At 62.8% G+C, this 25,709-nt stretch overlaps 5 protein-coding genes across 6 annotated transcripts; 2 read left to right on the top strand and 3 right to left on the bottom strand.

The window, feature by feature from the left end:
- The first annotated feature begins 2,844 nt into the window (after positions 1-2,844).
- Positions 2,845-6,409, top strand: SFRP5 (secreted frizzled related protein 5). Its single transcript, XM_069863224.1, has 3 exons — positions 2,845-3,399; positions 4,162-4,239; positions 4,621-6,409. The coding sequence occupies exons 1-3, from the start codon at positions 2,886-2,888 to the stop codon at positions 4,959-4,961; spliced, it is 933 nt and encodes a 310-aa protein (XP_069719325.1). The 5' UTR covers positions 2,845-2,885; the 3' UTR covers positions 4,962-6,409.
- Positions 6,410-7,988: 1,579 nt separating this feature from the next.
- Positions 7,989-13,641, bottom strand: ZFYVE27 (zinc finger FYVE-type containing 27). The gene is made up of 11 exons (XM_069863838.1): positions 13,397-13,641; positions 13,253-13,323; positions 12,466-12,652; positions 12,201-12,296; positions 11,925-12,037; positions 11,067-11,200; positions 10,659-10,730; positions 10,150-10,294; positions 9,821-9,867; positions 9,028-9,109; positions 7,989-8,819 (listed from the first exon to the last, which is right to left on the bottom strand). Exons 1-11 carry the CDS (start codon positions 13,639-13,641, stop codon positions 8,755-8,757), a joined length of 1,257 nt encoding a protein of 418 aa, XP_069719939.1. The 3' UTR covers positions 7,989-8,754.
- Positions 13,642-14,328: 687 nt separating this feature from the next.
- On the bottom strand, positions 14,329-16,865 carry MARVELD1 (MARVEL domain containing 1). Of its 2 annotated transcripts, XM_069864031.1 has the most exons (3): positions 15,821-16,831; positions 15,546-15,632; positions 14,329-15,465 (listed from the first exon to the last, which is right to left on the bottom strand). In XM_069864031.1, exon 1 carries the CDS (start codon positions 16,706-16,708, stop codon positions 16,181-16,183), a length of 528 nt encoding a protein of 175 aa, XP_069720132.1. In that variant the 5' UTR covers positions 16,709-16,831; the 3' UTR covers positions 14,329-15,465; positions 15,546-15,632; positions 15,821-16,180. The 2 variants fall into 2 exon arrangements, with proteins under 2 accessions (XP_069720132.1, XP_069720133.1); XM_069864032.1 differs by having other exon boundaries at positions 15,546-16,865.
- Positions 16,866-17,290: 425 nt separating this feature from the next.
- Positions 17,291-18,065, top strand: AVPI1 (arginine vasopressin induced 1). Its single transcript, XM_069863566.1, has 2 exons — positions 17,291-17,732; positions 17,808-18,065. The coding sequence occupies exons 1-2, from the start codon at positions 17,449-17,451 to the stop codon at positions 17,911-17,913; spliced, it is 390 nt and encodes a 129-aa protein (XP_069719667.1). The 5' UTR covers positions 17,291-17,448; the 3' UTR covers positions 17,914-18,065.
- A 17-nt stretch (positions 18,066-18,082) lies between these two features.
- PI4K2A (phosphatidylinositol 4-kinase type 2 alpha) lies at positions 18,083-25,211 on the bottom strand. Its single transcript, XM_069863553.1, has 9 exons — positions 24,788-25,211; positions 22,209-22,409; positions 21,825-21,956; positions 21,595-21,748; positions 20,969-21,030; positions 20,443-20,542; positions 20,107-20,240; positions 19,759-19,818; positions 18,083-19,628 (listed from the first exon to the last, which is right to left on the bottom strand). The coding sequence occupies exons 1-9, from the start codon at positions 25,181-25,183 to the stop codon at positions 19,467-19,469; spliced, it is 1,401 nt and encodes a 466-aa protein (XP_069719654.1). The 5' UTR covers positions 25,184-25,211; the 3' UTR covers positions 18,083-19,466.
- Positions 25,212-25,709: the final 498 nt, after the last annotated feature.

Here is a 25,709-nt window from a genome sequence, read left to right as displayed (position 1 = left end):
GGCTCTGCGGTCCCCACAGTGGAGGTGGCAGCCCCCATGGCCTCGCTTCTGCTCTTGCTGCCGTGACAGGTGACACAGATGGTGGCACTGCCAGCTCCCCAGAGTGACAGGCACATATGTCAGCCCCCAGCCAGCTGCGTGGGCGCAGGACAAGGATGCAGGCACGGGAGCAGCCCGTGCAGACTGGAGACAGGGGAGGGTGCCAGCTCCAGCTGCCCTGGGACCATCCCCCTCTGCAGGGTACAGCCCAGATCTGCCTCCCCCAGGCTGTCACCCCCCAACCACTGTAACAATCCGGGTGGGGAAGGGTTAAGGAAGCAATGGGGTGCAGCAAAGACCCTGCAGAGCAGAGACAGGGTCTCATCTCAGGACAACTGGCAGGGCAGGAGCAGGGGCCGGATACCCTTCTCCTGGGCACAGCCCTGCTCCCCACAGCATGGTCCCCACTGCCAGGAGGTGACTCAGTGGCTGTAATGAGGGCATAGTGACAGAAGGGGACACCAGACCAGCTGGCAGGGAGCTCCTTCCTCTCCCACCAGTGCCCTCACGGTAGGGTTCCAGATGGTGCAGGGTGCTCAGCATTCCCAGCACCATCCTGGGAGGGACTATGGGTGCAGGGGGCTGCACCAGGCTGGGAGACAATGTGAGCTGAGAGCTGGTCTGTAGCAAGAGCAGGGCAGCACCAATGCTGGCAGGGCCATGGGGACAGCCCAGGGATGCTGCACACCTGTGGGGCAAGGTGTGCTCAGCATCCTGCACACTGGCAGCTCCATCCTGTACACATAGGCTCCCTCTGCCTCCACCTCCCCACTCCCGTTCCCAGGCCCTGCCAGCCCCTTCCCAGCCCAGCTCCCATGGCAATTAGCAGAGATCTCCGACTGCCCTGCCCCAGCCCATCCATCACGGATTAGCTATTTTCTATTAGCGTCTATCTCCAGGCAATCTCACTTCTGCTGTGACAGCCTGGTGCCTCCAGCACCTTCCCTCCTGCTACTGGGCAGCCCTGATAAAGGGCCCCTCTATCTTATCGTGCTCCCCAGCAGTTATACATTAATGGTGCCATCTCTAGGGCTTGGCCAAGGTGGGATGAGCTCAGCCCACCCTTGGTCTGGCACGAAGCATCCCCGAGCAATGCCCCGTGTGGAGGGCATGGGGAGGGCAGGCAGGCTGCAGGCAGGTGCAGATCATGCAGGTTTCCAGCATGGCCCAAAGCAGAGAGATCCCGCTGGGGCTGAAGGAACAGTCCCTGCCCCCAGCCCAGGCAAAGGGCAGCTGCTATCACCAGCCTGCACTGGGCTGTTTGCTCTGTGGCCCATTAACAGAGCCACTTATCCAGCGGGCAGGGGCCAGGGGTGGCCCAGAGCCTGTTGGCCAGGCAGGGGAATCGATCGTGGGAAGGGGAGGGGTTGCCCCAGATAACCCCTGCAGACAAATGGGTTTCTGATGGGTTCTTGAGCCTTGTGCCCCCCAGCCCAGCCCATCTCCAAGGGGATGGGGGAATGTGGTCCTGGCAGGACCTGCAGTTCTCCCTCACCCCACTCAGGATCAGGCTCTTCGGGTGCCCTGGGCACTGGCAGCGCCTGCATGCGAGCTCTTTGCTGGGAGGTGTCACCCCAGTTCCACCCGTGCCCAGCAGATGATGGGGTGCCTGGGGGGATGCTGGCAGGGCTGTCCACAAGGAATAAAGATCCCATGGCACCTTCTTTCCCTTGCTGCCCCCAGTGCTGCAGTGTGAATCATAGAACCACCAGGCTGGAAAAGACCCACTGGATCATCGAGTCCAACCATTCCTATCACTCACTAAACCATGCCCCTCAGCACCTTGTCCACCCGTGAAGCCTTGGGGGTGTCCTGCTTCTCCACCTCCTGCACCCCCAAACCCATAAGGCACAGGAGACTGGAGGGAAGGCACAGGGCAGGACCCAGGGTCCCCTGTCTGAGAGCAGAGTGTGGGACTGGGGCAGAGAGCGTGGTGGATAACGGGGATGCCTTGCACCCACAGTAGCAGAGTACACCATCCCGCGGGCCAGTGCGGGCTGGGGGCTGTGCGCAGTGGGCTCCCTGGGAGGGCAAGGGGTGTGCAGAGCCCTGCACACCCTGGTTGCCTGGGTTGGGAGGGCTGGGGGAGCGGGGCATGTGGCAGCAGAAAAGGAGGGCAGGGGGAGTGGGGTCCAGGGGCTGGGGCAGCGGGACTGGAGGGGCAGCAGGGTGGGAGGGCAGGGGCAGCTGGATGGTTGTCAGGGCAGGAGGGCAGGGGCAGTGGGGCAGGAGTAGGGCAGGGGCAGTGGAGCGGCCAGTAGTGCAGAAGGACAGAAGGGCAGGAGGAAGAGGACAGGGGCAGGGGGGCCAGGGGAGGGGCAGCGGGTCAGTCATTGGGGCAGCAGGACAGAAGGGCAGGGGCAGTGGGGCAGGAGGGCAGGGGCAGCGGGGCAGTTGTCGGGGCAGCGGGGCAGTTGTCGGGGCAGCGGGGCAGTTTTCGGGGCAGCAGGGCAGAAGGGCAGGGGGAGGAAAGGGGCAAGCGGAGCAGGAGGGCAACTATGCAGGAGGGCAGCGGGAGGGCAGGGGCATCATGGTGGCCGTCGGGGCAGGAGGGCTGGGGGAGGGCAGGGACAGCAGGAGGGTAGGGACTGCGATGCAGGAGGGCATCAGGAGGGCAGGGGCCGTGGGGCAGGTGGGCAGGGGGAGGAAAGGGGCATGGTGGCGGCCGTCGGGGCAGGCTGGCGAGGGGCCGGGGGGCAGCCCCGGGGGGGGGGCAGCCCCGGGGGGGCGGCAGGCGGAGAAGATTGGCTGCCGGCGAGGCGTCCCCGGGCTCCTTAGGCAGCGCTGCGGGCGTGGGAGGCGCTAAGGGAGCGGCAGCCCCGTCCCGCTCGGCACGGACAGCGGCGATGCCGGCGGCGAGCGGAGCCCCGTGGCTGCTCGCCCTGGCGCTGCTGCTGCCGGCCCCGAGCCGCGGGCAGCACTACGAGTACTACGGGTGGCAGCCCGAGGGCCCGGCCCACGGGCGCTTCTACGGGCGGGAGCCGCAGTGCCTCGACATCCCTCCCGACATGCAGCTCTGCCGCGACGTGGGCTACAAGCGCATGCGGCTGCCCAACCTGCTGGAGCACGAGAGCATGGCCGAGGCCAAGCAGCAGGCCAGCAGCTGGGTGCCCCTGCTAGCCAAGCAATGCCACACCGACACCCAGCTCTTCCTCTGCTCCCTCTTCGCCCCCGTCTGCCTCGACCGACCCGTCTACCCGTGCCGCTCTCTCTGCGAGGTGGTGCGTGACTCCTGCGCCCCCGTCATGGAGTCCTACGGCTTCCCCTGGCCCGAGATGCTCCACTGCGGCAAGTTCCCCTCCGACCATGAGCTCTGCATTGCCGTCCAGTTCGGGAACAGCAAGGCCACACCGCCGCCAGGTAAGCGGGAAGAGTTCTGTGGTGGGATGGGACGCGCTCGCAGGACACCTTCCTTCGGGAACCCACGGACCCCCACGCACTCAGCTGTGAGCCCCTTCATGCGGGGCATGGGGTGCTGGTGCCTGTTGAGGACTCTCCGTCTGCAGCAGAGCACGAGCGGGCGCAGCACTAGCAGCAGCATCTGCTCTGCTGGACACCCTTTGCTGGTGGGGGAGCCAGGCACCCAGCTGCCTGCACAGAGCTGCCCCGGGGCAGTGCAGAGTGGAGCAGCCGTGCCAGCAGCACTGGTGATGGACATGGGATGAGGTGGGAGCCGCTAGGGAACCCACGGCAGAGCTGTGTCCCTCTCCTTCCTCTGAGTCCCATCCCAGCAGCAAAGAGCATCCAGCATCCTGCACCTGCGTGTTATCATGTCCCTGCTGTGGGGTGGGTGACCTCTCGGGCAGGGGTGGGGACATCACTCACAGGCAGACCAGGGTCAGGAACGGGGCTTTGACACCCTTTGGCTGGGGCCACCCTCACGGTTGCTGCTATGCCCAAAGCATCGGCAGCTGGAGGAGGAGGTGTCTCCATATCCCATCCATCCTGGGAGCACTGGGACACTGGACCGCAGGGTGCTCAGTGCTCCTGGCATCACCCCAGCACAGTTGCCCAGGAAGCAGAGGGTCTGCTGGGGCTCTCCCACCACATCCCAGCGGAGCTGGCATGGGTGACAGGTGTCACCAGCAGAGAGCTGTGACAGCAGGGGGTCTCTCACTGCAGTGTCCAAGATCTGCACCCAGTGCGAGATGGAGCACAAGGCAGATGGCATGATGGAGCAGATGTGCTCCAGCGACTTTGGTGAGTGCTGCAGTCCTTTTCCTTGCCCCTCCCCAGACAATGACATGCCCTCCCCCAGCTCTGACAGCCCAGGTTGGGGGTTGGGAAAGCCCCATGGGAGATCCCTCAAGCCATTCCCTTGGGCGGGTGTACCACAGAAAAAGATGTTGTGGATGGGACAGGCAGACCAGGACATCTGGGAGGGTCACCGGAGGGCTCTGCTGAACCTCCCGCAACAGCCCCTTCTTCTCCCCATACAGTAACATCCCCAGGGACCCTTCCTCTGGGTCCCACCCAGGGACAGGCTGCGCCCTGTCCTGCACAGGTGCCTAGCCCAGACCCCCCCAAGCAGTGCCCCAGGGCACTCCCCCTGCAACCATGCCCCACGGCTGCCCCACACAGTGGTGAAGATGCGCATCAAGGAGGTGACAGAGGAGAATGGGGAGAGGCGGCTGGTGGCTGCCCAGAAGAAGAAGGTGCTGAAGCTGGGCCCGCTCAAGCGCAAGGACACCAAGAAGATGGTGCTGCATATGAGGAACGCAGGCGCCTGCCCCTGCCCCCAGCTCGACAGCCTCAGCGGCAGCTTCCTGGTGATGGGCCGCAAGGTGGGAGGCCGCCTGCTCCTCCTCGCCATCTACCCCTGGCAGAAGCACAACAAGGAGATGAAGTTTGCTGTCAAGTTCATGTTCTCCTACCCCTGCCCCCTCTACCACCCCTTGCTCTATGGGGCCGGGCAGCACTAGGGCTCTGCCCACCCTGCCCTGTCTCAGGACTCCTGCGCTGGCCCAACGCTGCACTGCTGGCATCCCTGGTTGCTCCCCTCAGCCTTTAGCTGCGCCCCATGATCCTGCCCTGCACACACAGGATTCCCAGCTGCATTCATGGGAGCTTTTATCCACAGCCAGAACCCCTGTCCCTTCTGCAGAAGCGTGCTCTGCACCCCCAGGACTCCTGTCCTCCTCCCAGGACCCTCGCCCATGCTCAGGAGCTTGGGCGGCACCCAGGACCCCTACTCTGCATGCTTACACCACCCCTCAGAGATCCCAGGAAGGATGCGAATGGCCAAGGGACAAAGTTCCCAGTGGTCACAGGCATCGCTGGAGACTCAGGCATCCCTGCCACCTCTGCAAGACTCCAGCCAGGGAGGATGGTAAGATGGGGAGGATGAGGGGACAGGGACATCGCTGCTGCTGGAGCCCCACAGCTGTGTCTGAAGGTGTTTTCCAGACAGGCTTCTCCCTCTATCGCCCCTGGGACACAGGTTTGCAGGCTGGGAGTTGGCAGCACGTGTTGGGAGGGTGGCACTGACCCAGGATCCCTCGGCACCCCACGTCCACACCACCCGAGAGCCCTGTCTGCACCTCCCAGACAGTCCTTCCTGGCTGCCAGACTTCCCATCCCAGAACCTCCAGCCTCCTCCACAGAGCCTCCCCAGGGCCACCCACATGCACCATCCAGGACACCGCAGCAGCACCAGGACAGGGGCAGCCCTCAGCCTGGCCCCTCCGATGGCCCCGGGGTGTTGCCCCTCCGCTCAGCTCCTTCAGTCCTGGAGCAGGAGCTGCCCCTGTCCCAGCAGCCCCCCAGTTCCAGCTGGCGAGGTGGGCAGCCTGCCCACTTCTGTCCCACTTCAGCCCTGTTTATCCAGCACATTCTTGCCTTCGCCCATCTCTCCGGGCGAGGGGGGCACGAAGGCAGCTGCTGGGATGTTTACTCAGCACCTGGCTGCCTGACACTGTGGCTTCTCACCGGAGCTGGCCCAGTCACAGGGGACCCTCCCAGGACAAGAGGGGAATTGAGGCTGCAGGATGCCTAAGCCCAACCTCCTCCCCAGCTGATGAGGCCACCAGGCACCTGCCCTGCACCACAGAGATTCCCTCTCCCTCTGCCTGCCTTGGGCATGACCTTAGCCCCACTGGCTGCCCCACAGCTCCCAGAGGGGCATCCCTTACCCACAGCTGGGCAGGGACACGGGGCTGCATGCCCCTGCCACAGCCTCACACCGGGGACAGGTGGTTACTGCCCCCACCCTGGCCAATATCGGAAAAAAAATAGGGGAAAAAGAATCAAATCCTGTCAGAAGGCATGTTTAGAGTGAGGCTGCTGAGCACGCTGCCATAGGAATAAACATCGCCAATTAAGTCATTTTACTGCGAAACTTAAAGTGTGCAAATAAAACCCCCATCTCCTTCAGCCCAAGTTTATCTGTAGCTCTCTGTATTTTGCGTCATTAGCATCTTTCCATGGAGCATTTGGACATACATGGCCACAGCACTCATTGCTCCGACTGTTTTCTCTAGAAAGACAAGTAACTTCTCTCTGCCTCCCACCGGCTGTCTGAGCTCTGTAACTCCCCCCACCCCCCGCAGACAGCAATTCCACCCCCCAACCAGCGCTCACCCCACTCCAGACATTCCCCACCCACAAACACAATCTCCCAGCTCTTGGGGTGCCACCTCAATGCTGTGGCTGCTCCACCACAGCCAGTAACTGCACAGCGAGCCCACCACCCACCCTGGCCTTGGAGAACACCCAGTACAACTCGGGCACCCTCATTGTCACCGAGCCCAGCTTTTCCCCACATTTCCATAGGGCACAGCTTAAGGGAAGGGTCTGTGAGCCAATGGCCAAGAGGAGGGCTCAGGCTCTCCGCTGGGAGCCTCCCGCACCTTCTCAGGCTGGTGGGTGTCACAGCAGTGGGCACTGCCAGCCCAGAGTCCCCCTGGCCGGGAGAGAGCTGCAGCTGGCTGGCAGAGAACCAGGTCATAGCCATTCCCAGCTGCGCGGCAGCCAGGGTCACATTCCTAGGATAGCTGGGAGCTTTGCTGTTCACACAGGGAAAGGTCACTCTTGTGTGCGCCTGCAGCTGCCGGGACCACCGCCGGGGCAAGCAAGGGGAAGGAGCAGCTCCAGCTCCTGCCAGAACTGAGCTTCTCCCTGGCTCCAGCCTAGCAGGATCCAGCCCTGGCACAGACAAGGACAGGCAGCTGCTCACAGCCCCAAGCAGGGACAAACAAGGCCACAGGATGGCAGAAGATGGAAACCTCAATAAGCAAGGGAAGCTGAGGATAAAATCATAGAATCACCAGGTTGGAAAAGACCCACCAGATCATCGAGTCCAACCATTCCTATCAAATACTAAACCATGCCCCTCAGCGCCTCATCCACCTGTCCCTTAAACACCTCCAGGGAAGGTGACTCAACCACCTCCCTGGGCAGCCTCTGCCAGTGCCCAATGACCCTTTCTGTGAAAAATTTTTTCCTAATGATCAGCCTAAATCTCCCCTGGCGGAGCTTAAGGCCATTCCCTCTTGTCCTGTCCCCTGTCACTTGGGAGAAGAGGCCAGCACCCTCCTCTCCACAACCTCCTTTTAGGCAGTTGTAGAGAGCAATGAGGTCTCCCCTCAGCCTCCTCTTCTCCAGGCTAAACAACCCCAGCTCTCTCAGCTGTTCCTCATAAGGCCTGTTCTCCAGCCCCTTCACCAGCTTTGTTGCTCTTCTCTGGACTCACTCCAGAGCCTCAACATCCTTCTTGTGGTGAGGGGCCCAGAACTGAACACAGGATTCAATGTGCGGTCTCACCAGTGCTGAGTACAGAGGGAGAATAACCTCCCTGGACCTGCTGGTCACGCCGTTTCTGATACAAGCCAAGATGCAAGAAACACGCCATTTCTCCCTAATCACCTGCAGGAGAGCAGGTCCAAGGCCACAGAGGTGCCAGGGTGACCCAGGACTGGGACAGCTTTTGCCAGGGTAAGACAAGAGCCAACTGAGGGCAAGAGATTTATTGATCATTCTCTATACACTTATATATTAATCTGTAGTAGAAAGCAGCAGTCACTAAGTGCACATAGCAGCACCAACTCCTGCCTCTTCTCACACTGCAGACAAAGACAGGAGCACACAGCCCAGCCCAAACTTGCCCTCGGTGCCTCCTCCGCGCTACAGCCAGGCATAGGGGGAAAGACTAAACTTGCAGGTAGCAAGACTGAGGAGCATAGGAATGACTAGCAGGGTCTTAGCTGAGACAGAAGAAAAGACCACATCTCCCAGGTATGCAGGTAGAGCTCCGACCTGACGCCAAAAATACAGTCACTTAGCACAGTGCTGGCAAAAGTAGGGACAGAGCCCTGAGGTTGTTCTGCCCCACCCAGGACCACAGGTGGGAAGGATGGCTCCTCTATCACTAAGCCAGGCCACAGGGCCTGAGCAAGTATGTGGCAGGGCACAGCGAGTGCCAAGGAGCGCCCAGAGTTTGGAGCAGCTGCCAGGACGCAGCCGCAGGGATGGGGACATGGCTGTGGGCAATGCTGCACCTCAGGGACAGAGCTGGTGTGGCAGATGCTACAGGGCATGGAGGGCTGGTCTGCCCCCAGCCTGCTGCTGACAGCTGTGGGGAGCACAAGCACCCTCTGGCAGGGTGACACCATGCTGAGAACCAAGCAGCCCAGGCTCCTAGAGAGCCAGGGCAGGGCTCCCGCTGTTGTAAGTGTCAGGCGGTGCAGGACATCCAGGAGCTGGCTGGGCCTGTTTCCATCACTTGATGAGCACCTGGTTGCACAGAGCACACACAAACACCGTCTCCCTCTGAGCCTCCGGGGCTAGAAAGGAAAGCAGATGTCAGAGATGCTCCCCTTCCCCATCACATCACCCACCACAGGCTATGGACCCCAGCCACAGAGCTGCTCCAAAAGCTGCGAGCCCATCACCACTCTGTCCCGAGCCAGGCTGTGCTGGGCAGGTCCTGTCAACCCCTCCCAGGGCCAGGGCAAATCCCAGGAGCCCTGCCCTCCTCCACCTTCCACTTACCCGTGGCTCCCATCACAGCCTTGGGGACTTTGAAGGAGCAACACCTGGAGCAGAAGCTGTTCCCACAGTTACTGCAGCTCCGCTGTAGAGAGAGATGGAAGTGAGATATTACGCTCCCAACCCTTCCCAGCAAACTCCAGTGCTGGAGCACTGCTAACAGCATTCCCTGCTGAGGGGGAGTGGGCACAAGCCCTAAGCCCCCACTGTGATGGCAGATGGGCCATCTGGATCTGTAAGTGAATATGCTCTAACATCACAGGCAGCCCATGTCCAGCCTAAGAAAGCACAGGAGCACAGGCTCCAGGAGGTTCAGGGACACTCACTCTGGAGGGAAGTAAACTCCAGAGTCCCAGACGTGTATCAGACTAATCCAGGAGTGGGTAGGATACACAGCCTTGACAGGACCATCGGGCATCACACACAGGGGCTCATACAAGACAACAGGGGCAGCTGTTGCTCCCCTAATTCCCACAAGCAGGGCCATGCTCTGCTTCACCAGGAAGCTCTCGGGCCATAATAAATAGGTTAAATGAGGGCACAGAGCAGGTGTCTTGTATGTGAGCACCTGCAGGTTTGGCTGCAGGCAGCTTCCAAGGGAGCAAAAGTCACAAAGGCTCCACAGAACAAGGGATTCCTGGCACCATTAGGCATGTGACAACACCCAGCTGAGGTCATTTGCTTCTGGGCTGTGACTGAGGCATCACTTGAGCTGCCAGAGAAACCCAGAGCAAGTCAGATCGATGCAACATCTCTGCCCCAGTGCAGGTAGCAAGCTGGGGCAGAAACCACTCACCCTCTTCTTGAGCACAGAGAAAGTAGCTGAGCAGCCCGTGCAGGTTCCTGGAAGAAAGAGAGTGGAGGTCAGGCAGGACTCTGCTGCCTGGGATTGTGAGAGGCACAGAGGCATTCACGCCTGTTGCAAAGGCTCAGCTTGGCGACCACACTGCTCCACCATCTCATTCCTGCCCTTCCCAGGACAGCTGGGAACGTCCATTCCATGGAGGAAGGGGGTCGCTGGAGGTGTCGGCACAGCCTTAGCAGGCACCACACCATTCTGCCCATTCCCAGTGCCATGGCCCACCCTGCTGAGCTCCCCCAGGCAGTACCCACTCCCAGCCTTACCAAAGTTGTTGCTAGGGTAGCGCTTGCGCAGGCGCTCAGTCAGGCGTGACACCTTGCTGCGGATCACCTCGTTTTTGCTCATAAAACCATTGTCTGGGAGGTTGAGGTCTAATTCTGATGAGCACTGAGAGCTCTCATCATCCTCCTGCAGAGAGCAGAGCCAGCTGAGCACAGAGGAGTGGCTGGCAGCATACCCAGGGCACCCCAGAGAGGGGCATCCAATGAACAGGATGCTCCACAAACTAGCAGCATATCCAGCAAAGGCTGCCAGCTCTAGCTAGGAGGAAATACTCCTCTCATACACCTTGGCACAGCAGTACTCACCAGGACGAGCAGCTGGTTCTCCTTCTCCCGCGGCATGAGACAGAGAGGAGAGGCAGTACAGATGGAGTCAGAGGTGCCCAGCCCCACAGCCGCCCTCCCTGAGCACCCAGCTTGCCCACCAAGGCCCTTGCCCCTTCCCACCTCAGCCAACCTGCAGGCGTAGCCTGCCCCCACCAGCCTCAAACCTCGATAGCATCTTTGAACTCTTCATCAGGCTCTGCTTCCTCTGCCTCCTCCACACTGCCAGGGGTAAGGTCCTGCAAGAGATTCACACAGCAAGTCCTTCTGTACCCTCACCTCTGTCCAAAGTGGGGCCTGCACTTCTGTGACAGTTTACAGGATTCTGGCAGCCCCATGAGAAGACATGAGTCCCAGAAGGTGAGGTGAGCCCCTGCCTCCCCAGATTGCAGCATCACATGCAGCAGCAAAAAGACTGAGCCAAGACCCCAGCACAGCAGGGCAGTCCCCCAGTAACTCAGAAGCAGCTCACAAGCTTCCAGCAAAGCTAGCAGCTGGGAAAATCTTAGGGATAGAGGGACACAGGCACAAGACCTGCATCCCACCCACAACTGCCAGCCCTGCCTCACTCTCACCTCGGTGCTGGTGGGGGTGGGTGTTCGATCCGGGGGGGCAGCAGCAGCTGGCAGGGGTTCAGTGGGCTCTGGAACACTCTCAACCGTTTTGGTGCCCACACACTGCTCGATCGAGGACTTGAGCTCCATTATCACTGGTAAAAAGGGAACATGGCCAGAGCGGGGTGGCACTTACCTTCCCCCACACCTGCCACACAAAAAACAGCTGCAAGAGCCAATCTTCAGGGCTCAGACATGGGCACATATAAACTTCACCCATCAGGCACTCTGAGCCCTCCTCTGCTCATGCAAAGTCAGGGCAGCAGGAAACCACCATCTGCCCCTGCTCAGGCTAGGGAACAACAGAGGCCTCAGTCACAGCTCAGTCACACTTCTTCTCCAGTCCAACAGTCCAACTCTTCTCCAGCACATGCCACAGAACAGAGAGTGCCTCGAGCCCTTCTCCTCCCCTTTGACAACATGTTTTTGAGCCTGTGTCATACACTGCCAGAAGCACCAAAAGTATTGCAGTCCTATAGGCTCAGGGACTGAGCAGCATTGTAGTGCTCATGCACAGGGTGTGTTGTCAGGTCCTGGTTTGCCACAGTGCAGAGGAGAGCAGGAAAGAGCACCAGGCCAGAACACACATCAGGAGAGAGCTTGCCTCGCACATCTGAAGTCCACCACCCAATATGAGGTGCCAACCACCAACCCCAGGATATCATTGTCCTCTGGGGGTCCAGTTTCCACAGCAGAGCCTGACGTGGGACACTGGGCTCACATGACGGGTGCTAGGAGAGGACAGATGCAGAATCCCTGGCTTCAGAGGGTCTTTCCCCAACCCATCCCACACAGGCCACTTCCAGGGAAGTCTCTTACCATGGTAGAACTGGGAGTTGCCCAGGAAGAGGGTGCTGTTGAGGATGGCCAGGACCCAGCAGAGTGGCAGCAGATAAAGCATGCAGACAGAGCCCAGCAGCACCCCATAAAACCTGGGAAAGAGCAGCAGGACAGTGTGGTCAAGACAGCAACTCACGCCACAAGCACGAGCCCCATTCCTCCACCTGCACTCTGCAGGCACCAAACACATCAAATGCAGCTCCAGAAGCCAGGCCCCTCTCCCTGACACAGGATACCTCACCCGGTACTACTCACTGGGAAGAGACAGCAGGGTTCTCCCAGTACAGCACACGGTATACTGCTTCACAGCTGTAGCACATCCCACTCAGGAAGCCCTCCAGCTGGATCAGGCTGCGAATGAGATCTTATAGTCGCAAAAAGCCCCACAAACACCCCCTGGCTCTCCCACACCCATACACTTCACACCGGCCAGGCTGGTGTGAACCCCAGCCTTCCAAGACCATGGAGAATGCTTTGCAGCTGCAGGAACCCCACGGCAGGGAGGGGTCCTGAGACTCACAAGCTCTTGACCTGGGCAATGGCCTCCTGCCGCGAGAGCTGCACCTTGCGCAGGTCCTCCCGGCGGACACTGTAGTGCCTCCTGCGCAGCAGCTCAGACTCCGAGGGCCGAGTCCGGCACGTCTCCTGCATGTAGCCCAGCAGGGCTGGCACCAGGACCAAGAGGGCAAGCATCGAATACCAGGCAGCTGGAAGGGATGGGACAGCATCAGGATGGGGGCACAGGAGGGGCGGGACTTCTTGTGAGACCTCATCTGGAGTATTGTGTCCAGTTCTGGAATCCTCAACATAAGAAGGATATGGAACTGTTGGAAGAGGTCCAGAAGAGGCTACAAGGATGATCAGAGGGCTGGAGCTCCACCCATACAAGGACAAGCTGAGAGAGTTGGGCTTGTTCTGGCTGGAGAAGAGAAGGCTCCAAGGAGATCTTATAGCGACCTTCCAGTACCTGAAGGGGCTACAAGAAAGCTAGGGAGGCACCGTTTACAAAGACTCGTAGTGATAGGACTACGGGCAACAGCTATAAACTGGAGAGGGACAGATTTAGACTAGACATAAAGAAGAATTTATTCACTATGAGGGTGGTGAGGCTCTGAAACAGGTTGCCCAGGGAAACTGTGGCTTCTCCATCCCTGGAAGTGTTCAAGGCCAGGCTGCATGGAGACTTGAGCAGCCGGGTCTGGTGGGAGGTGTCCCTGCCCATCACAGGGGGTTGGAACCGGATGATCTTTAAGGTCCCTCCCAACCCAGACCGGCCCATGACTCCGTGACCCCGGGGCCCCACGCACCTCGCCCGAGGGTGAGCAGGAGGACGTTGAGGCCGAGACAGGTGAGGAGGGAGCACAGCGGCCGTTGCCACCTGCGGAGGGGAGCGACGGTGAGGCGCGCCGGGCCGCGGGGACGGGGACAGTCCCGGCCCGGCCCGCCCCTACCGGAGGAGTGCTCGGACGGCCCCGGCGGCGTCGCGCAGCGGCGCCAGGTACAGTTCCAGCCGCCGGTAGCTCAGCACCAGCTCCAGCAGATCGAACGCCGCGGCGGCCTTGGTGTGGGGGGGAGACGGAGGAGGAGGAGGTGGAGGAAGCGGCGGCGACGGCAGCTCCGGTGGGGCCTCCGCTCCCCCAGCCGCCGCCGCCGCCTCGGGGCCGCCGGCCACCGCGTCCCGCTCCGCCGCCTGCATCGCGGCCGGGGCCGCAGCCGCCCCGAGGGCCCGGCGCGCCGCTTCCGGGGGGCGTCGCGTGCGTGACGTCACCGCGCGCGCCGCGCAGCCAATCAGCGGCGCCGGAGGGTGCCGCGCGCGCAGGGCCTCGCCCCGCGGGAGAGGGCGGGGGGGTGGGGGGTCCGGGGGAGCCCCGGGGCGAGGCGGGGCACGGGGACCGCTCTGCTCCCGGCCCTGGGCGCGGTCCCGGTGTGGATCCATTCCAGATCTAGGGCTCGGTGCCGACCCGGTTGCGGCGGGGCACTGCGGGCTTGGCCCCGTGGGCTCCATTGCTGCGGAGGGTCAGGGGTCCCCCGGTCCCGTGAGCGGTGCTGGCAGCTCCCCCGCTGCTCCCGGTGCTCCCCGAGCCCCCGGCACCGCGACCTGCCGCCCTCCCCGCCCCCGCCAGGCGCCGTGTGGAGCTGCTGGCTCCCGGGGATGCTCTGGGGACCCCGACGATGCGGGTGTCCCAAGGCGGGGACGTCCCCGTGGGCTGGGGTTTAAGCCTCTCTGCCGGGACCGGGGGCCTGCCCGGGACCCCAGAGCACAGCAGGGAGTTGTGACCGTAGACAAAGCTCCAGGGGTGCAGAGCGAGCTGTGAGCTCAGCTCAGACACAGTCCCCAGCGGGTCTCAGCCGCGACAGAAAGCTCCAGACACCCGGTGTGCGCCAACATTGCTTTATTTGGAAGGTGAATCCATAGGCACTAGAGAGTGGGACAGAGCCGGCACGACAAACAGGGCTGTGGGTACGTGGGGAAAGGCACTTGTGGCAGAAGCCCCGCTGGGCACCTGGGGCAGCCTGAGCAGGCGGGGGCAGGTGCTGTCAGGGACCGGCCCTGACACAGGGTAGGGACAGCACATCCTGCCCAGCGACAAGTAGATGACCAGGAAGCTGACACAGCCCCAGGCATGAGGGAACATCGGCTGGGACAGCACCTCTTGATGGAAGTGGTGACCCAAGTGCCATCTTTGGACCCCTCTGTGCTCCGGCTGCGTCTCTCCACCCCAAAAAAAGGCACTAGGGAACCCCAGGTGATAGCCAGCTGCGGCCAGCTGCTGGGGTCACTCGTTCCACCAATCTGAGCCCAGAGACTGGGGGAGGCTTTTCCCTCATGCTACGAGCCGTGGAGAGGACCTGCCCCCAGGCAGGGCAGGGAGAGCTCCCGGCAGGGCAGCCCCAGCGTGATGCTCCTCCAAAAATTCCCAGTCTCTGGCTGCCCGTTGCTCCCATCTGCCTTGCATGGCCCCGTTAGGGCTCGGCACCCAGCGGGCAGTGGGGGCTGATCCAGGGCCAGTCTGGCTGCGCTGCCAGCGTCCCCTTCTTCTGTTCCCGAGACGGGCTGTATCCCCGCGATGCCTGGCCCCAGCTCCTCTGCAGCCAGGGTGCTGGCAGCAGCCCCGCACTGCCATGTGCTTCCCCTTCCCCTCCGCCTCACCGCCGTCTTCAGAGAGCACAGGGCCCCAAGATGGAGCTGGAGAGTCTAAAGACGAGAGTTTTCTGGGATAATAAACCAAGCGCCGCAGGGCTAGTCTCCATCACTGTTGGTGAGGTCACGCCTGTCCCTCCCACAGCAGTTGGGCTCCGGGGCACCTGGCCCCATCCCAGGGCAAGATGAACCCCAAAGCTGAAGGAATTCACCCCAGGCCCAGGGTCACAGGACCATGCTATGGTCCCCACTTGCTCTTCCCCTCACTCTGTGGCGATGGAGGCCTTGCTGCTCTGCACAGGCTTGGATCCCAAGTAGGACAGCATGATTGGAGGTCCAGGGTGACACCAGGCTGGGCTGCATGGGGTTTCCACACACCTCAAAACACAGGGTGCACAAGACTGGGGTTTCCACTCACCCCAAAACACAGGGTGCACAAGACTGGGGTTTCCACACACCCCGCAGCACAGGGCAGGGAGGGGCTGAGCCCCATGGCGCTCCGGCAAGACAGTGGATGTGTTCAGAGCAGACAGGAGGGGCCCAGGCTGGGGAAGTTGAGATCAGAGCCTCCGTTAGGAAATTGCGGAAGCGCCTTGTAGTTGGGAATGGCAGGAGGTGGCTGCCAGTGGGCTGGGGGGGGCAGTATGCCCACGCGACCCCACTAGGCACCACTGCCCCTGCTCAGCTCCCCCGGGTCAGCCCCCCTCTGCCCTAGGGAAAGGTTGGCACCCACCTGCACACGCAGCATCTGCAAGGCCAGGGGCAGGAGCATTGGCCAGGGGTTTTGGGGGCCTCCAAGAAACTGGGGTCCCTCTTAGGGACTCTCCGCTTGGGTCCTTCCACTTGCCATAGCCTACATCTGTCCAGGAGTGGGAGAGGGGCCTGTGCAGCAGCTGGGTGTCCACGCTGTCTCGGCGGGGTGCAGGGGAAGCCGTGCTCGGGGAAGGCTTCTGTCTGTCCATCTGTCTGCGCAGAAATCTCTGGAGCAAGAGCGACGCAGCGAGCTGGGAGGGGATGGGGTGGCAGGGTCACTTCATCCTAAAGAGGGGACTGCGCTCCGGCCACGGGCGAGGAGAAGGCGAGCCGAGGGGTCTCAGATGATGTCGCGCTGGTCCCGGCAGCGCCGCGACAGGCAGTAGAGCCCGGACAAGAGGTACAGGCAGGCGGTGATGCCCCCGCAGACGGAGGCGCTCAGGTAGGCGCTGTAGGGGCAGTGCTGGCTGTACCCCGGCAGGTTGCAATAGCTTTTCTGCCTGGCCTTGTAGCCCATGATGCCGGTGGCGGCCGCGTACAGCCCCACGCCCAGCGCCAGGTCGTGCAGCAGGTTGGCGAGGAGCCACCGGGAGCCCAGCCAGGGCACCAGCGCCCAGCGGCCCAGCACGCTCAGCCCGAAGAGGGCCAGGGTGAGGAGCCACACCAGCACGGCGGCAAAGAGGGCGAAGTGGGCCGCCCCCTCGTACCGGTGAGCGGCCACCGTCACCCAGCAGGCAGCGCCCAGCGCCAGCTGCCCGAGCCGCAGCGGCCCCAGCGGGCTCCGCAGGAAGGCGCGGTGGATGCCGAGGGAGCCGCGGGCCGGCGGCCCCGGGGGCGGCGGCGCTGCCGGGGGAGCCGTGCGGGCCATGGCGGGGCCGTGCCTGCGGCGGCGCGGCTCGGGCGGGACTCGGGGCCCCGGCAGCCGCCCCCTCGGCGGCCGCTGCCAAACATCTGGAGCCTCGCGGTCCTTCCTCCCTCCCGCCCCGCGCGGGGCCCCTCTCCCCTCCTCCCCGCCCCGCCTCCGCGCCCCGCCGGGCTCCTCCCGTCCCGCTACCGCTGGGACTGGGGGGGGGGTAGGGTGTTGGCGGCGGGGCGGCCGGTGTGGGGGCTGGGGGGGCCGCGAACCGCACCAGGACCCCGCGCGCCAGGGCTCCCCCTACGTCACGCGGGATTCCCTCGCGCTCTGACGCGCGCCCCCCCGCCCGGTGACGTCAGTGGCGCCACGTGTCCCCCACCCGCGAGGGGCGGGGCGGGCGCGCCCCTCGGCGCTGATTGGTCCCCGCGGCGGGGAGGGCGCGGATTGGCGGCGCGGGTTGAATGAACGGGGCGCGGGGCCCCGGCGGGCAGAGGGCCCCGGGCGGGCCCGCCCCAGCCACGTCTGAGCGAGGGGGTGGCCCCGGCGGCGCGTGGAGGGGAAAACGGGTCACGGCGGGGCGGGCCCGGACCTGCGTGCGCGGCCCCAGCCGGGCGCCTCCCGCGTTCCCCGCCCGCACGGCGCCCCGGCCCGCCCTTCCTCGCCGCGCATCCGCGGGAGCCGAGCCCGACGCCGGCGTCTCTCCGGTGGCCGCGGCGGGGGAAGGGAGAAGGAGTGCGGGGCGGGGGGAACCCATGGGCACGCCGGCCTCGGTAGTGAGCGACCCTCCGGGGCGGGCGGCGCCGGCCTCCCGCGGCCGCAAACGGGCCTCGGCCAACATCTTCCACGGCGTGGGGCTGCCCGAGCTGCGGAGCCTGTTCCGGAGCGGCGGCGCCGAGCGGCCCGAGGAGCGCGCCCGCCTGGTCTGGCGGTACGGGGGGCAGCGGCGCATGGAGAGGGCGCTGCGGCGGCTCCGGCGGCGGCGCCCGGCCCGGCCCGGCCCCGCGCTGGCAGCGCTGCGGAGCTTCGGCCGCCTCCGGTAGGTGCGGGCGGGGCCGGCGCGGGGCGGGGGCGGCGCGGCCGGGCCGGTAACGCTGGCGCCTCTTCCCGGCAGGATCACGGAGGACGAAGCGGAGGGCGGCCCCGGGACGTGGAGGAGCGGGCCTGCCGCGGGGAGGCCGGGCTCTCCGAGGACACCGAGTTTACCGGGCGGGGTGTAATGGTGAATAAAAGCTGGACGGCGGTGGCTGCGGGAGGCTCCGGCTGTGTCCTACCGGTCCCCGCCGTCCCTGCGCAGAGCGAACGGACCCCACCGGCTCCCGGGGGCTGCGGAGAGGTGGAGGTGACCGGCTGAACGGCAGCTAGCTCTGTTATTGAGACGGCTGCGTGTTTAAATACATTACATACATTTCTACAGTGCATTAGAACAATACATTTCGGGTCAGTCAAAGATGCAGCTGGACCTGGCTGGGGAGCTGGGGTCTCACTTGCCGCCCACCCTGTGCAGAGCCCCCTTCCCACACAGGGGTTGAGGCAGGCGCTCTTCCCTCCCAGGCTCCAGCAACAGAGCCCCCACCTTGCCTTCCTTCCCTCCTACCCCCCCAAAGATGGGCTAACGGGACAGCGAGACCCAATACTGGTTTACCCCAGCAGCAGGAGAAGCTGCAGCTCAAGGCAAGCAGATGCAGGCAGCAGCCCCGGAACCGTTTTAGACAACACAAGCTGAGCAGCTTCTGGGGAGAGGGGCTCGCCGCCTCCACCTCCCACCGCAAGCCTGCAAGATTGTCGGCACTGGGGCAGCCAGGGGCCCACACTGGGACCCACGCTCCCATCACACCTCCCAGCCATGCAGCAGGAGAGCCCCTCCAGCCCTTCCCTGGCAGCCCCTGCCCCTCACGGGGGCCCGGGGCACAGACAAGGCTGACTAGGCTGGCTGCATAGCAGCCAGGGAGCTTGCTGGGAGCAAAAGCCAAGCAAGAGCAGCTGTGGAGACTGGGCAGGAAGGGTGGACTGAGGCAGCAGGGGGGGAGAGGGTGCTTGTACTCACCCCTCAGCCCTCTCTGCCTGAGAGGGGGCTCTAAGCTACAGCCCATCCCAGAGCCACCTGATCTTCACAAAGACAAGGCAGCACCTCTTTCCCCTTTGTGTCTACCTGCACCCAAGCCAGGCCCGTGAGTTGTCCCTCGTATGCCCCCTCCTCCAGCCACCAGCCAGAGAACAGCCGTTCATTGTGGTCCCCGCTGCACCAGCGAGCAGCAGGAACTCCCCCTGAGGAAAGCAGCGTGCATGGGGAGAGGCAAAGGAGGGACAGTGGAGGAGTACGGCACACCCTCAGGGAAAAGAAGGGGGTATAACCCACTACAGGCCTTCCCCGCCAGCATGGCAGGCAAGAAACGGGCCAGTGGCTGGTGTTAAGGGCTGGACGGATCCTGGTCTGGGCAGCCTGCTCACCTCAGCCTCAAGCAGGGGTGCTCAGAACTGCATGTGGGCCAAGGAGAGGAGGCAGAGGCAGGGTCCCAGCCACACCACAGCTCCTGGCAGATTCCCACACTTCCCCCTGAGCTCTGCCCCAGGCAGAGCACTGAGCTCACACAAAGCTGGGGAAGGACTGTGCCTGACCTGCCTGGCTCCTCCAGCTCAGCTGCAGGTTCCTCCTTCCACACCTACTCGCTCTATCCAGAAGGTAGAGTCCTGGCCACAGGAGCCGGTGGTGGCCTGGCTCCTCTCGCAGTGCTAGTCCAAGACGGCCAAGACCTGCCTGCAGCTCCAACAGCTACCACCATGAGAAGAAAGGCTTCCGGCTCTGGAAGCTCTGCGTGTAGGACTCGCTGGAGGTGCGCTGGTGGGAACGTGCCGTTTCCACAATCACAGGTGGCATCTGAACCAGGTGCAGGGGACTCTTCCCATCTTTCAGCGCCTGAGTCAGGTTCAGGATCTGTATGGCACAACAGAGCAATGGCTGAGCTATCCCACCAGAGCAGAGAGTGTCCACCCCGGCACCTTCCAGCCTCCCAGGCAGGATGAGGCTCCATGCCTCACCCATCTGCCCTCCTTACACAGTTTACCTGGCCTCTCATGACAGCAATCTGCTTGTGAAACTGTCCCCTGTCAAAGCCAGGGTCTTTCTGCAAGAGAAAGCAGAGAACACGATGTGATCTACCCTTTCTCCCCCACCATTTAAGAGATACCTATTTCCCAAGCAAGCCTCTCTTTCTGTCCCACAGATTTCCTGCTTCTCCCCACACTGAATTTTCAGCTCCTGGCAGAGGGATAACCCTGCTTTGCCTCAGCTGAGAAACACTGCCAGGAGCTTGGCCACCTTTCTGTCCCCTGCAGCACAGACAAGGAACTCCCCAACACAAGCCCTTTTTTAACTCCTCCCAAGCCATCCTCACCCACACCCACCCACTCACCTTGAAGAGCTCATATAGATCTTCCTCCAGGTCCTTGACAAAGTTGGGGTCTGAGATTTTGGGAAGAATCAGGTCCTTGATCTCCTGCGAAAAGGGTACTTTGGCCTGGGGCAGCCAAGCCCAGTAGAAGGGATCTGTGGGAGGAAGCACGAGACATTAGAGCCGCAGAAAGCAAAGGACGGTGCCACATGCCCCCATGTGCCAGATCATCGGTAGCTGGGATACAGGGTCCAGCACTCACTTCCTAGAGCCCCTGCTGGGACAGAGCGGACCACACACCAGGGCTTGCAAAGAGACAGCCCTAGCCCTTGCCTTGCCAGCCCTTGAGGGACTCACATGCTCTCCAGGAGTCCGGGTGTTTCAAAGGAAAGGCCAAACCATTGTCTATAGCAGCCAGCTTGATGATGGGCTCCTTCACCACCACCCAGTCACTGTCCTGGAAGGAAGTGGAAGATGTCACAAGGAGGCCCTGCCCAGCAGCAACAGGCCCTCTCCCGCTCCCTGTAGCCCAGGATCTTTGCCCTGGCTACCATAGAGGCCTGTAGTGTGGACCCTTGCCCGCAGAGAGCACCATCTGCTTCAGGTGGGAAGGGGACAAAGCTGCCCCCCATCAGCCCTCACCCCGAGGACACATGAGACTAGCCACATCGGTTTCCCTCACAGTGCCCAGCTGCATCCTCAAAAGTCCCACTAGGCCAAAGATCACCAACACAGAGGACAATGAAAGGCACAGCACATAAGATCAGGCCTCCGCACGCTCGGAAAACCAAGCTGGCTGGGAAATCCCTGGCCTGCCTGCCAGGCGGCCAGCTTGCAGGAGCAGAGCCCCCCACAGAGCCCTTGCCTGGGAAGAGCCACTCACCCGCACACCCGCGCTGTCCAGGGGACAGTCGTACTTGATGAGCCAGTTGTCATTGCCACGATCTGCGGGGAGATAAAACCAGCAGTGTCAGCACCAGGGCCTACCTGCACCACACCAGGCAGAGTCCTCCTCTGACCCATAGGTGAGACAGACCCATTTTAGCCCCAAACTCTACCCTGGAGTCCTCGAGCTTGCTGCAGGCCTGGGAAGCCACATCAACCCACACACAGCCAGCCCTAGAGACTGTAAAGGTCCACATATTCCCAGCTCGCAAGAGACCAGTCAGCCTGCAAGCCCCAGAGTGCTACTCTGATCCCTTCCAGCCTGGCAGGAATCCAGAAGCCCAGCACGAGATGGGATATAGCAGCAGAGTCAGGTGCTGGGTCTGCAGACACCCCTGGTTCCTTGCAGCTGGCAGATCCAGGTCTCCAAGAAGACAGGCCAGAAGCCCCAGCATAGCCAAGGCAGTGGGCAGCCACAGCAGTTGCAGCCTGACAGCAACCAGTCGGTGTCAAGAGAAATTTTGGGTGCTCGGAAGAGATGCCAAACCCTTGTTGTCATCCTTCTCTCCAGCTGGCAGGACATGAAGGAGCAGACAGCATCCCAAGCCGGGCAGCCGGCCTTACCTGTGTTCCTGATGATGTAGTCCAGCACCACCAGCCGCTCGAACTGCAGCAGCAGCTGCCGGTTGGTGTTCTCTGGGAGCGGCTCAGCTTCAAACCGTCGCAACCAGTAGTCAGCATCCTTGTAGCCTTCCACAAAGAGCTGGAAGGAGCCCACCTGAAGCAAGGAGAGGCTGTGTTACAGAGGGCTGCAGAGGACGGTGAAGCAGCACCGGGCAGGTCAGGAGCCCTACCTTGGGCGGCAGACCAATGCGGTTGAAGCGCTGGCCGACTTTCGGCACCTTCTCCAGGGCCAGCCTCTTTCCTCGGGACTTCACCCTGTCAATAGCGCTGTAGTTGAAGGTCTCACTGGCCAAATACACCACCTAGGGGGACAGGAGCACAGAAGTCAGCAGGAGCACCTGGCAGCTGTCACAGGACTGACTGATAAAGCCAAGATACTGCGTTTCCCACAGCTCTGCCCAACACAAGGATCCCCACAGCTTGGGCAGGAGCAGTCCTGGTCAAGAGCTCTCAACTCAACATCTCCAAAGTCAGCAGTGCCACAAGACAGGGAGCAAGTGGAACCAGGCAGGACTACATAAAAGCCTCCCCAGGATCAGCAGCTGTCCCCTCACCTTTGTACGGGGAACAATGTTGAGTTCCAGTTTCTGGTCCACCAGGCTGGCGCCTGCCTCTGACAAATAGCCCTGGTTGAGGACGAGGCAGTCTCTCCCGAAGCAGCATGGGCAGCACAGCTTCTGCAGCCACTTGGTCCATTTGGGGTTCAGATGCCCGTATGGCTCCTCATTCTTGGGCTTGAATACACCAATGATTTTCTGTGTGCAGGAGAGAGGAGGGCTGACTCAAGGCAGTTGGCAGAGTCAGGACACTCTACCTCAAGCCAGCCCGTGGTGGGGACATTGGGGAATGGGCCCAGAACAGCTCCTCACTGGGGCAATAACCAGACCCTTGGACCAGGCAGACCCACAGCTCCCAGGAAGAAAGGCAGGCAAGGTCTGCAAAGGACCTTTCCCCAACCAGCACCCCATTCCATGAGAAAAGGATGCTGCCCAATGACCTTCATATGCAGCTCACACACCTGGAAACCACTCTCTTTGTCCCAAAAGACAGCAGCAATGATGCTGTCCCCAAGTAAACATCCCAGAGACCTTTGGAACTGCTGACAGTCCCTCATTACCTCCATGCAGAAGGGGGAGGGGGAGAGCAATCCCTACCCTGGATCCAAAATCCATTGGGTGGAGCAGATTCCAAACTGCCCAGAGGAAAAGGGGTCAAAGCAGCCGAGCAGCTGGAGGATCCCTGAGGAGCCCAGGGCTCTGTGCTGGGGGTCCAGCTAGAGACAGCAGAGACTCTCTGGATACACTGTGAGCAAGAGGGCACAGGCAGCTCCAAACTGACCACCAGCTGGTACCAGCAGCACCCCCAGCCCCTCTGATCCAGCCTCACGCACACTGACCCATCAGCAGGGACAGCAGCACAGGCATCCACTGCTGCTAAGAATGTGGATGCCTTCACCGGGCACTGCATCAGCGGCAGCATTGCCAACCACAGAGCTGAGCAAGGGCTGAGGCAGGAGCAGGGCCACCCGCAGCCCCTGCTCTGGGGTGACTCAGCAGCACAAGCGACCAGCCCTCCTCCCCATGGCTGCTACCAGCCCCAGTCCGAGTGGGTGGCACTTCCCCAAGCCAAGCTCTTGCCACAATGGGGAAGTGGGACACATGTCCAGTACCTCAGTGGGGAACCCCAGTGCAATCCCAGTCTGTCAGGGGCCAGACACCACCCTAGGGCAGGCAGGAGAAAGCTTTTGTCCACCAGAAAGAAGGAGAAGAAAGGTTTGAGGGAATAGGAACACTTCAGACATCCCTAGATCACACAGAGGAGCCATTTGAAGCCCCACACGAAGGCACGCGGCTGCTAACAGGTCTTTAGATTTGAGCCTGCAAGAGGCTTGACGGGAGCTCTGGCGGCATTGAGCCCTGTGTTCCACAGACTCAATCTAATAAAGCAATGCCCAGCCAGGCAAGGACAGCGCAGGTGCAGAGGCCAGAAGCCCAGCAGCACCGCGTCCGCTTCCAGACAGACTTGTGCTGGGAGCAGCGCTGGCAGGAAAACAGGTCTGCTTGGTGCCAGCAGCAGGGCAGCAGGAGCCAGGCCAGACCGGAGGCGCAGTCGGCACTTGGGGTAATCACAGCCACAGAGGCTGGGGAAGGACACCCCAGCTGGGACAGCTGAGCCCCTAACAGCCCAGAAGGAAGCAGACAAAAGAGAAGAGTTTTCTCTGATGCCCTTGCAGAGCAGCGTGCTGCGCTCCCTCCTGTGCTGGCAGCAGGGAGGTTTTGGTGACCCTGGGCAGGAAGCCACAGAAATCACACAACATTCACTGATGGCAAGGCCAGCCAGAGGAACTGCCAGGTGGCATGGCCAGGAGAGCGTAGACTTCATAATATGGCTCCTCATGTGTATTCTCCACCAGCCCTCACAAAGGTCGGGTCTCCTACAGCCAGGTAGCCTTTGCCTTTCCACCCCCAAGGATCTCACTCAGCTACTCGCCCCAGCAACACCGTATCTTGTATTGGGCAACTGCAGGGGGGAGGAAGGTGGCCAGAGGAAACACTTATTGCCCCACAGCCCACCAGCTCACCTGGGACCTGCCTACCACAGCCCCCAGGAGCCAGACCCACCCGGAGCAGGAAAATTAGGGCACAGCAGAGACCAGCAAGCCTAGAGCTGCTTCCCAGCACACTCTGGGTGAGGGAGTCACAGGAAACAGCAACAGCTCGGGTAATTGGGCAGGGCAGTGCAGGTCACAAGACAGGCACGCATCTTCTCAGCAGCGTGGAAATGGTCGTCACGCAGCAAACCACATCTATAGGGGAGCAGCTACGTGTCAAGAACTTGGCCCCGGTTCTATCAACCGCGCAGCCACAGAGGAGGCGTCTCACAGGCTAAAACCCAGCTCAGCTCTGCCTGGGGCTGAAGCCACCGCGACCAGGAGATGCTGACGCGCAGGCCTGGGGGAGAGAGCGACCCTTCGTCTCCTGGCCAAGAGCCCGAAGCAGCACTCGGACACCGGCGTCCCACCGCGCTTCTCCCCAGGGAAGCCCGGGGCGGCTCCAGCCGCTCCCACCGGCCCCCCCGCGACGGCTCACGCCGGGGCCAGCGCCAGGAGCTCCCCGGGGCGGGCCGGGCTCACCCCCTGCGGGTCCTTGACGAAGTAGCTGCCGCTGGAGCCCTGCGAGATGCGCTCGGGGAAGATGCCGCGCTCGCTGGCCAGCTCGGCGCGCCGCACCACCTCGGCGAACTCGGGGTCCTCGGGGAACTCGTTCCGCTCCCGCTGCGCCGCCGCCGCCGCCTGAGCCTGAGCCGCCGCCTGGGCCTGCGCCTGGGCCTGCGCCGCCGCCGGGCCCCGCGCCCCGCGCTCCAGCAGCGGCTGCCGCTCGCGGTCGCGGCCGCCGGGGGAGCCCGGGGGGGTGGGAGGAGGAGGAGGCGGAGGCGCGGCAGGCGGGGCCGCGCGCACGGCGCCCCCCGGCAGCCCGTAGTCCGGGGCCTGCGCCCGCTCCGGCGACACCAGCGGGCTCGTCTCGTCCATCGCGCCCGCCCGGACCCGCCGCGCCGCCCGCGCCGCCACTTCCGTCCGCGTCACCGCGCTGCCCCGCCCCATTGGCTACCGCGGCACGGCCCCGCCCCCAGCCCCGCCCCATTGGCTGCCGCGGCACGGCCCCGCCCCTCAACCTGCCCCATTGGCTGCCGCTGCTAGGCCCCGCCCCCACCCAGCCCCGTTGGCTGTTCCACCCTGCTCGCTCACCTCTGGGGGCGGTGGAGGGTCCGCAGTCCCCGCCGTGCCTCACACAAAGATGGCGGCCAGGGAGCGTCAGCGCCCGCCGCTGCCCTTCGCAAAGATGGCGGCGGGGCGGGGCAGTGTGCACGCCCACGTGCCCCGCACCAAGATGGCGGCCGGCGAGAGCGTGAAGGGAGGTGCGGCCAATGAGCAGCCGCGGGGCCGGGGGGCGGGGGCCGGGCGGGGCGGGGCGGAGCCATCGCCCCTCGGTAGGACCCGGTGGGCGCCCGGCCCGGGGGACGTGGGGGCATCAGCCGTGGGTGCAGGGGCACAACGC

This window comes from Phaenicophaeus curvirostris, chromosome 9 (assembly GCF_032191515.1).
Source record: "Phaenicophaeus curvirostris isolate KB17595 chromosome 9, BPBGC_Pcur_1.0, whole genome shotgun sequence".
NCBI lineage: Eukaryota > Metazoa > Chordata > Aves > Cuculiformes > Cuculidae > Phaenicophaeus > Phaenicophaeus curvirostris.
The sequence above is the reverse complement of the archived record's forward strand: the minus strand, read 5'-3'. Positions and strand labels throughout refer to the sequence as shown.